General features: G+C 41.1%; 1 protein-coding gene across 2 annotated transcripts; it reads right to left on the minus strand.

The window, feature by feature from the left end:
- Positions 1-379: 379 nt before the first annotated feature.
- LOC108414596 (B-cell receptor CD22-like) lies at positions 380-9321 on the minus strand. 2 transcript variants are annotated; one of them, XM_037543463.1, is made up of 9 exons: positions 9078-9321; positions 8712-8779; positions 6791-7135; positions 6328-6579; positions 5492-5749; positions 5031-5118; positions 3794-3839; positions 1790-2046; positions 380-1688 (listed from the first exon to the last, which is right to left on the minus strand). In XM_037543463.1, the coding sequence occupies exons 1-9, from the start codon at positions 9098-9100 to the stop codon at positions 1637-1639; spliced, it is 1389 nt and encodes a 462-aa protein (XP_037399360.1). In that variant the 5' UTR covers positions 9101-9321; the 3' UTR covers positions 380-1636. The 2 variants fall into 2 exon arrangements, with proteins under 2 accessions (XP_037399360.1, XP_037399361.1); XM_037543464.1 differs by lacking the exon at positions 8712-8779.
- Between the last annotated feature and the right edge of the window lie 891 nt (positions 9322-10212).

Raw genomic sequence — 10212 nt, forward strand, 5'->3', positions numbered from 1 at the left:
TCTGCCTTCTGCGCTGTAGACTGGGGTTCAATCCCCTGTCTGGACAAGCCACCTATACCAATAAGAGTCCTTGGGCAAGATTGCTAACACCACTAGCTGCCCACAGGACCCTGTTGGCTGGATATTTTTGGTGGGTGGACTATTCTTAGTCCAGGAGCGACACTGAGGTGTTTAAAACCTCCAGCAGCACTGCTGTGTCTGATCCACTCAGACCAGCACAACACACACTAACACACCACCACCACGTCAGTGTTACTGCAGTGCTGAGAATGACCCACCACCCAAATAGTACCTGCTCTGTGAGGTTCCATGGGGGTCCTGACCACTGAAGAACAGGGTAACAGAGTATCAAAGAAACAGATGGACTACAGTCTGTAACTGTAGAACTACAAACTAATAATAAAAATGTGCATTTTTGTAAATGCAGCAATCGATTTTGACCATGTTTTAGCACACTTCGATCTTCAATGGCCCTATTTACTCCACTTTAATCAGTATCTTCTCCGGTCTAGCTGAACCCCTGTCCTGCACGTTTTCAACTAGTCCATACATCCACACACGTGATGTTAAATAAAGCTGGACATTTTGAGGAAGAGAATACATTAAACCTTGCTGATGTACTTTTATATTTATACAAAATACTACATTTAAAATATTACACTGAATGACTGTTTACATAGAAAATAAGATACATAACATATGTTAAACATTTTGTGGGGTATAGGCACATGAACGTTAAATAAAAATAAAAAATGATTAAATCACAATGTTGCAACCTTTCTCCAGGATCCCCCCAAAGAAAAAAAACATCATACTATTTTTGGTCGGTGGCTTCCTGAAAATGGTTTCCAGAAGAAAAGAAAAAAAAAAGAATAAAACCACATCAACAAAATCAGTGCTTGGGTTTCTGAAGGTTAAAGCATATAGTTTGATGACAATCAACACTAGATGGCACAATAGAGCAGGATAAAGTCACAGACATTGCATCTAACCCCGTATGCAATCTACAGACATTAGACCTTCACTGTCTTGCACCGCATTAGCTGCACACCAATGCACGCTTTGGCTTTCTGCCTGTTATCCAAGATATGCTAAGGATTATTCTTGATAGTGGCCACTGGATCTACAACAACTGTAACAAGTCATAATGTGCATGTCTCAGATCAGTAAATTAGCAGAAAGTGCTGTATATTTATGAAGTTCTGTCCAATTTCACTTGGAAAAATAATGGATTTTTAGGCAGTACTAAAGTACTTTTAAGGTTACTTTAAGGTTTTACTGAAGTAGCTTACTTTTCAGTGTCTACGTCTATCATGACTATCTTTCTATTGTTCTTTCTTCTCACAGGGTCCTCAAAATACTTGCTAAATTCATTTTCTTAAAGATTCACCCTTAGTAAACTGAAGAGTTAAGGTGGAATTGAAACGGTACTGATAAATACTTCAGAAAACTTCCTATATTTTATAGAAACAAATAAAAGGAAGCAGCTGTGTCAGATTATGGTTGGAACTAGATTCCACTGGAATGTAGACCTGGACCTGGGTTGGTGACCGCTGTTCCAGAGGACTATGTTGAAGACATTGATCAGGAATAGATCCCAGGCTGTTATTGCATCAGCAGAATTTGTTAGTGACGATCATTTGACAGTGCTGTAGATCACTGAAGGATCATCCAACATCTCAGCAGGCCTGTGGAGAGTAGTGCTAATGTAAAAACAGCTCTGAAACATGTCATTGTAAGGGGTTTACATGTGAAAACTGAATTAGTTGACCACATGGTGGTACCCTACCTGGGTGAACGGTTAAAACTGACACTAGCATACGGTACGTTTTCCTCCTCCAGAGCCTTCTTTACTACTTTATCACGGCGGTGCTGGACACTGGCATACTGAACCTCCTCAAAGGCCCCAGAAGCAGAAGCTGAAGAACCATCGTCATGGTGTGCAATACTGGCATACTGATTTTCATCTTGATAGACTGGACCAGTATTGGATAGTGGTGCGCTATTGGTTGGGGTTTGGACTGCCATGTTGCTATAAATGTTCTCCTAAACAATGAGAAAGCATCTAAATATGAACTGGAAAAAAAGATCTGAAGCCACAGTGGAATTCAACTGACAACTTAAAACAGAAAAGCACGGGTCAGCAATTTTATACAGTAGCATTTTATGATCTTCAATGTCAGTGTGTCTCAGTATGTGCTCATGCGCTAGTGTTCTGCTTTCAGCTTCAGCTCAACTATAGCCACTTTTCTCACATCTCCAGCAGGAAACTCCCACAAAAGTAAAACAGTTTCTGTAAACTGTCTCTCAATGTTTGACTTTTTACGAGGCTGAAGTCACTTCTCATCCACCAGCTTCTTGTTCAGAATTTTCCCATTCCACCTTAAATGTTCCACCCAGAAAGTAACTGCTGCGCCACTTAAGGTGGAATGGGGGAAGGCGATCGAGAAGTTAATCTTTGTGACTTTTTAGTGTTTCTCATTGCAGATTAACTGCATGAGGAAACCAGCTTGATTGAATATAAATTGAAATTAGTCTATTAGTCTTTAAATTATTGATGTTCATCTTAAATCTTTCTTTCTGCCTTTTCTTTAGCTACTAGCTTGGCGAGATTGTTGTCTGAGTTGCTATGGTGACCAGCAGTCTGCGCTGATCTTCAGGGTTAAAGGGTGAATCAGCAGTTCTACATTAACTCCAGCGTTTAAGACCATTTACTGTTAAACTGAGTTGAAGGATCAGCAGAGCTTTATTTTACTGTAAAGGAGGATTATTTTATTATTACCTATAAAACTAATTCTGCTGTGGAGCCACAACAAGACAGTGAAAGAGTTGCATGCAGCTCTGCAGTTGCATGTTGCTGACCCTTGCCCTAAAGGTACAGTTTGACCACACAATATCATTGCAGCTATTAATAAATGAGAGATAACCTTGTAGTTATAAAAGTATCTATGGCAACACTTTACACTTAACAAAGAAATATAGCCACTTTTACACTTTACTCAAGCATTGCTACATAACATAATCATGTCATAAACCACGATGTTGTGAGTTGGCATAAACATTTGTAATACTGTCATGTTTTCAATTACTGGTAATTGTCATGACTGATGTCATGATGTTTGATGTTATGATATCAATTCCAAATATTGTATTCTATTTTCTTACAAATGAGGGCTCTTTGGTAAAAACGGTTCTATATAGAACCATGGACATTCAATGAACCCAGATAATTAAAGTGCTCTTTGCACTGCTAAAAGGTTCTCCAGATTGATGGAGAACGTGCTGTAAGGTTCTACATAGAACCTTTTTGAAAAGGCTTTTATTTAGCAACAAAACGGCTTGATATCAAGCCTGTAACCATAGAAGAAACCTTTCTGTTCCATTTTAAGGTTTCTTTGATCATGCAAAAGGTTCACTGGTTGTTCATGGTTCTATATAGTTCATGGTTCTTCTTTACAAAAGAGCCCTTGAGGAACCATAATTTTTAATTGTGTAGTGCTGTAATCAAATCAAACATTATTACATCTCTCAATTACTGGTAATGATATCACGACACTGTTAAATTCCTGAACATAGTCTGTCACAAGAACTCAATGACATCTACTATTGTATCGTTATGACATGGTTATGTCGATGTAATGTAGCAGCTTTCAAGGGTTTGTTGTTAGCCACATAAGCACCATATCCCACCAAGCAACCACATCCCGTTGGAATCATTTAGCCAACTAAACGTCCACCTAAGGATGCGTTTCCTTTCACAGCATAAAAGCCTTTACGGTATAGACTGACTTGCCTGCTTTGCAGTGCGATCCTGAGACCAGCAGCACATTTTCTTCCTCCTGTTTTGAATGGAAATGTGATGTTTTGAAGTAGATCGCACATATAAACCATAACATTTCACACTTGGCATGGAATAAGAACGATACTAGGTGTATGAAAAGGAATGTAACTTCCAATAAACATGTGCATTGCTTTGAAAATAGCTACTGCTAACTACACCTGGAGTAGATTAACCCCTGAAATGGCCAGGGCCCACCGGCAGGCCCAAGGATTCATTACTGTTATGACCTTCAGTCATAGTTGCCCCTCTTTGTGTCTGTTTGTGGCAATTTTGTGTGTCGTTTTGTGCTTCGGAGAAGTTCAGGGCTCTGTCCCCCTTTGACCCAACCTGGAAGAGCACCTGTCCAGACCAGCTCAGCACTCTTCACTTCTGTCTGCTTTGTTTGCTTCGTGACTGTTTGATTACTCTTTGAGAGCTCGGGAAAAGTAGGGGTTGAGTGCTGTGTTGGTTCCCTTTTCTCCTGTTTAAGGTAGTAAGTAGGTGACACTTTTTAATCCCACAAATGGGCAAATTCCACCTCCGCATTTAACCCATCCGTGAAGTGAAACACCACGTACACACACACACACACTAGGGGGCAGTGAGCACACTTGCCCAGAGCGGTGGGCAGCCTTATCCACAGTGCCCGGGGAGCAGTTGGGCGTTAGGTGTCTTGCTCAAGGACACCTCAGTCACGGACTGTTGGCGATCGAACAGGCAACCTTCCGGTCACAGGGCCAGTTCCCTAACCTCCGGCCCACGACTGCCCCCAAGAGAGTTAGAGTAGCCTTTATGCCTTTTTCTGTCTTTTGTTTCTAGTTTAGTAAGTTTGAAATCATTACTTGTTTTGTTTGTTATTTTGGCTAACGCTTGTCCCTGAAGCCATCAACCCAGCTTGTTTGAGCTTTTGAAGAAAAGAAACCAGTCATTTAAACGGTGTTTAAACGGTGTCCGGTGTCTGGTCTGGCAGCAGGTCCAGGGAGAGAACCCACTCTCATTCTCTGTTACGGCCTGACCTTAGACTGGGTCTTAACATTACACACTTCTACAACCTAAGAATAGCTTGGCCAGTTTGCATTGAAGTCCTTGTAGTTGCTGAATAATAAGCCTTAGTATGTACTAAGCCTGGGATGTTAAGGGGTTTATATTCTGTGCTTAAAAAATCAATAAAGGTTGTGAACAAACATTTCACTGAACTGCAGTGGCTTACCTCAGAAACACCATGGAGACAGCAAAGAATATGATTGTACAGGAGACAATGATTGCAATAACTGCATGATGCACCATAGTTGGCCCAACTGTGTGGGGGGAAAAAAGGAAAAATGGCAAAAGTTTAGAAGTCAAATATTACATCATTAAAACGAATAATATGTGGCTTTCATGTATAAATATCACTGCTGTTGGAACAAAACCTCCAAAATCTCCAAAATGGGAACTTTACAGGAGAAGGAAAAAACATACTTTACTTTTAATGTAAGTCAATGGAACCAGACTTCTTTCCAAGTCACTTTGGGTCATGATTTTTGGTCTATTCATCATGAAATTTACCCACAAAGTAAAGGGCAGTTTGTATTTTCAACCTAGGTCAAAAACTGAAAAATGACAAAAATGGAGATGCAAGGTTTTGTTTCCGACATCAGCAACATACTATGCAAATGTATTTCACCTTACCAACAACATTTAGCATTACACTACTAGAGTACCGCTGACCCTCTGCATTGCTGGTCTTGCACTTGTACTCTCCACCATCCTCAGAGCTGATGTTAGAGATGGTGTAATCTTTGCCCTTTCCAAGAAACTGTTTCTGCTTAAACCAGCTGTACTCATCCGCAGGTGGGTTTGCATTACAGCTGCAGGTCAGAGTCACTGAACTGCCCTCCACTATTTCACCAGAGGGACTGATGGACACCGAGATGTTCTTCGGAGAATCTGCATGGATGATGGTTATCATTACTCTTGAGCTACAAGTGTGAAAATGTGAGTCGACAGTAGAAACCAGGTTTTCTATGGTTATTTGTACTAAAACTATAGAACATATAAAACAACATAACTTCTATCAAGTGTGCTCAAACTTTAAGTGATGGCAAATTATTATGATTATTATTATCCATCCATCCATTTTCTGAGCCGCTTCTCCGTCAGGGTCACAGGGGGGTGCTGGAGCCTATCCCAGCAGTCATCGGGTGGAAAGCAGGATACACCCTGGACAGGTCGCCAGTCCATCACAGGGCAGACAGACAGACACAGACACAGACAGTCACTCACACCCAGGGGCAATTCAGCATGTCCAATTGGCCTGACTGCATGTCTTTGGACTGTGGGAGGAAACCGGAGAACCCAGAGGAAACCCACGCAGACACGGTGAGAACATGCAACTCCACACAGTGAGGACCCTGATCACCCGGCCAGGGAATCGAACCCACGCCCTCCTTACTGTGAGGCAACAGCACCACCACACCACCGTGTGTTAATGCCTTCTAAAAAGAAACCTATATTGTAATACTCACATCTGACACTGAGTACGACAGCAGGAGAAGGAAGGCCTTCATATCCTCTCACAGCACAGCTGTAACTGCCTGTGTCCTCTATTCTAGTCGGCCGCAGGGACAGGACGTTAGTTTCTTTATCATTTCTATCGACACACCGTCCGTTTTTATACCAGATGTATGTCGGTCTGTCTGGCAGAGGGCAGGTGGTCCAACAGGTCAGCCGTGTCGTATTTCCCTCTGAAACACGTTCAGGACTCTCCACTCTGAGGCCTGAGAGGATGGAGGAAAAAGAACATCATGAGAGAAACAGATAAACTGTCAATTGAACACAAGAAATACAGGGAAGAAGGAAAAGAATAAAGAAAAAAACTGTGGTCAACCAATTACTTAATTACACAACTAATTGCTCAATTAACACATGACTCAATTACTGGTTTTGTTTCATTAGGTTGACATTAAATAATGTCAGGACAAAACTGACCTGTGACGTTGAGGGTCACTCCAGGATAAAATAAATATCTTTGTGACTCTATGTTTGTTGTGATTCTGATACAGTACATGTGCTCATCCCTCTCAGTCACGTTCATCAGTTTGAGATAGAAAAGTTTATTTCCACCTTCAAAGTATTCAGTCCTGCCTGAATATTCTGGATCTGTAGTCAGATCAACTGGTTCCACATTTTTGGCTGGATTTATTGCCCAAAACCTCTTCACCACTTCAAGATGTGATGGATATCTGTAATCACTGGACATATACACTGTGGATCCTTTTAAAGCACATTTTCGAGTTTGAGTGTATTTCACACTCCAGTCTTGACCAAAAGCCCCTGAAACATATGATGAGTATAAGAGAAGAGAAGCATAAAGAACAGACGATAAGCACAGAGTAGACTTTTACAAATAATAGCAATTGTAGTAATAATAATATGATGATGATGAAAATGAAGATGCATCTTCTTATCAGTTCAGTCTTAGAAGTTGGTTGCATTTTCAGCTCCTCAGGACCCAAGTAATCCTAAACACATTCACTGTTAAGGTCTGGACTCTGGGGTGGTCAGCCCATTGTTCTCGAAAAAGACCAACAGCTTCTTTGTGTGATTTACCTGTGCTTCTTCAATATTCCTTATATTGTTTTCCTTCTCTCAGAAAGAGCTTCTTCGTAGCTGCACAACCATCAAGTTAACCCCTTAAACAGCCCGTGCCAACCGGCAGGCCCAAAGTTTTATTAATAGGTCCAAAAGTCTGAGGCCACTTTGAAAAATCTAGGAACGTTTTTCATTTAAACTTGAAAATAAACAAGAGAAAGTTTTACAATGATGAAAAATCAAAACAAAGACAGTCAAGTAAAATTCAGAAGAAATATTCAAATTCTTCACTGTTATTGTTTTTTTTTTTTGTCATTATGGAAATTTAAGCAAATATGTGACATCGGCTGTGTTATGGGCTTTGAAGAAACTTGCAATTCTACTTTTCACTCAAGTGTTCTGCTTATAATATCACTAGTCCTGAAAAATGGTGTAGTAAATTAGAACAGATTGCAAAAGAGAAGCGTCTTCACTAGTGGAGCCCACTGTGAACAGGGCTGGATGGGAATGAGTAGAATTTTCACAGGCTAAAGGATACGAAGCATCATGAAGTGAAAAGATTATTTAATGGAATTTCCACACCAGAACATGCAGTGAAAAGGAGACTTTGAGGCCAAGCACAATATGAAGCAGAGGGGATCTTTACGTTATTAACTACACTCACCAGCCACTTTATTAGGTACCCCTTGCTAGTAAAAGGTTGGACCCCCTTTTGCCTTCAGAACTGTCTTAATTCTTCATGGCAGACTTTCAACAAGGTGTTGGAAACGTTCCTCAGAGATTTTGGTTGGTTATTTGAGTTCCTGCTGCCTTTCTATCATCTGGAACCAGTCTGCCCATTCTCCTCTGACCTCTCACATCAACAAGGCATTTTCGTCCACACAACTGACCGCTCACTGGATATTTCCTCTTTTTCGGACCGTTCTCTGTAAACCCTAGAGATGGTTGTGTGTGAAAATCCCAGTAGATCAGCAGTTTCTGAAATACTCAGACCAGCCCGTCTGGCTCCAACAACCACGCCACGTTCAAAGCCCCTTAAATCCCCTTTCTTCCCCGTTCTGATGCTCGGTCTGCACTTCAGCAAGTTGTCTTGACCACCCCTACATGCCTAAATGCATTGAGTTGCAGCCGTGTGATTGGCTGATTAGATATTTGTGTTAACATGCAATTGAACAGGTGTACCTAATAAAGTGGCCGGCCAATTTTTTAGGCCCACACAATTTGAGATTTTTTTTTCAGCTACAATTACTGTGTATGAGTGAGTAGACCAATAAATAAATAAATAAATGAATAAAGCAGGAAAGTAGTACCGACTCACCCAGAACCATCAGCTGAAATAACAGCAGGTGCCGAAGACTGATTTGGAGAGGCATCTTCAAAATCGAGCTGGAAATCAACGTAAACCGACATGTCTTAAGACCTCGAATGCTCAGCTAGGTAGGCTGCCAAAACGTGACGGCCGCAGTCACAATGAGCTCACAGACGCTCCTAGTTCTTCAGAAATGGTTGAACTGCTTCCTCCGCAATACTTTACCGTCACAAAACAATTGCTCATCAGAACAGCCAACTACTGACTTATGTCATTGGAAACTAACGTATAAGTGCTACTCTCCTTGGACCTCTTCAGGCCTCTAATCACAAGTATGATTGGGTTTTACAGATGAAGCGTATGATAGAAGCTTACCTTGCCATTGGAGAGCCTGTCATCAAGCCTCAGAAGACAAATAACCACGAAGTCAGAGCAGACGTTGCTTAAACTTCTTTCACTGGCCAAAAAAACCCCAAACACAACACTAACAGATCTCTCTTCCTCTTCCCTTTTTTTCGTTCTTTTTTTTCTCTTTTACTGTAAGCCTGCTGGTTCTAAGGTGCAGCCAGATACGCACAGGGCTGAACTGCTCGGTTAACTTTATTATGTTAGCACACAGATCAGCAATGAAGCTGAGCGTGGATATTACACTAACTGAACGTTTTTACCACCAACAGGCGGCATGTTGGCTCAGAGCGTTTCAGCCGAGCGATTTTCTGTTTCGTTCCCTTTCTCATGAGACAAATTGAGCAATTTTTTCGCAATGTAGTCCTCACTTATGGTAAAAGCGGCAGCCTTTTTCCCAAAGAAGACTTCCCAAAAGCCTCTCTTTTAACCAGCTCTTTAGATCTCAAAGCGGCTTCACACTGCTAAAAAACTGAAAGATCTTAACCATTTCACTCCACGATGTGTCGTCAGCAAATCTCTGAAACGTAAAGGCAGAAAACCAATTCTGAGTGTTTGGATCTCCTCTCTTGGTCTTCTATAACACCAAAAAGGGTTCCGCTACTGTTATGAGACAAATAACCCTTTCTGGTACTATAAAGAACCGTTTTTTGGTGCTGTGTAGAGCCCTTTTCAAAAAAGTTTCTATATTGAACCGTCTACAAAACATTCTCCATCAGTCTGAAGACCCTTACACCATGCAAATGAATGTTCCTGGTTATATACAGATGTTCTTTAATGAAGAACCCTCGTTTTTAAGAGTGCATGTTTAAAAGCATGCATTTTTGACAGATACAAATCAGCAGCCACGTTGCAGATCACTCTTGCACAACTCAGCCTTCCAGCTTCTGGAACAGCTTTGTTGCCACCTAAAGACTGACGTGAGTAATGTGATAATGTTATTACGCATTTCTTGCTCATCTTCTCAAAATAGGCATGACATCAACAGAACAGCACAGTGCAGTGTTAAGAACAAAGGCCTACTGGCTCTTGGAATGAGGGTAGCCTTTCATTTGAAGGTTACCAACAAAAGAGCTTCATAACACATGCATAAGCAGTGTATTAT

Source organism: Pygocentrus nattereri, chromosome 12 (assembly GCF_015220715.1).
Source record: "Pygocentrus nattereri isolate fPygNat1 chromosome 12, fPygNat1.pri, whole genome shotgun sequence".
NCBI classification, from domain to species: domain Eukaryota; kingdom Metazoa; phylum Chordata; class Actinopteri; order Characiformes; family Serrasalmidae; genus Pygocentrus; species Pygocentrus nattereri.

Coding starts and splice junctions, on each gene's coding strand:
- LOC108414596 (XM_037543463.1), bottom strand. CDS start 9,100: ATGACAGGCTCTCCAATGGCAAG. Junction 7,136..8,711: donor ATTTCAGCTGATGGTTCTGG/GTGAGTCGGTAC, acceptor CATATGTTTCAG/GGGCTTTTGGTCAAGACTGG. Junction 5,119..5,491: donor TGTAATGCTAAATGTTGTTG/GTAAGGTGAAAT, acceptor CCCCCCACACAG/TTGGGCCAACTATGGTGCAT.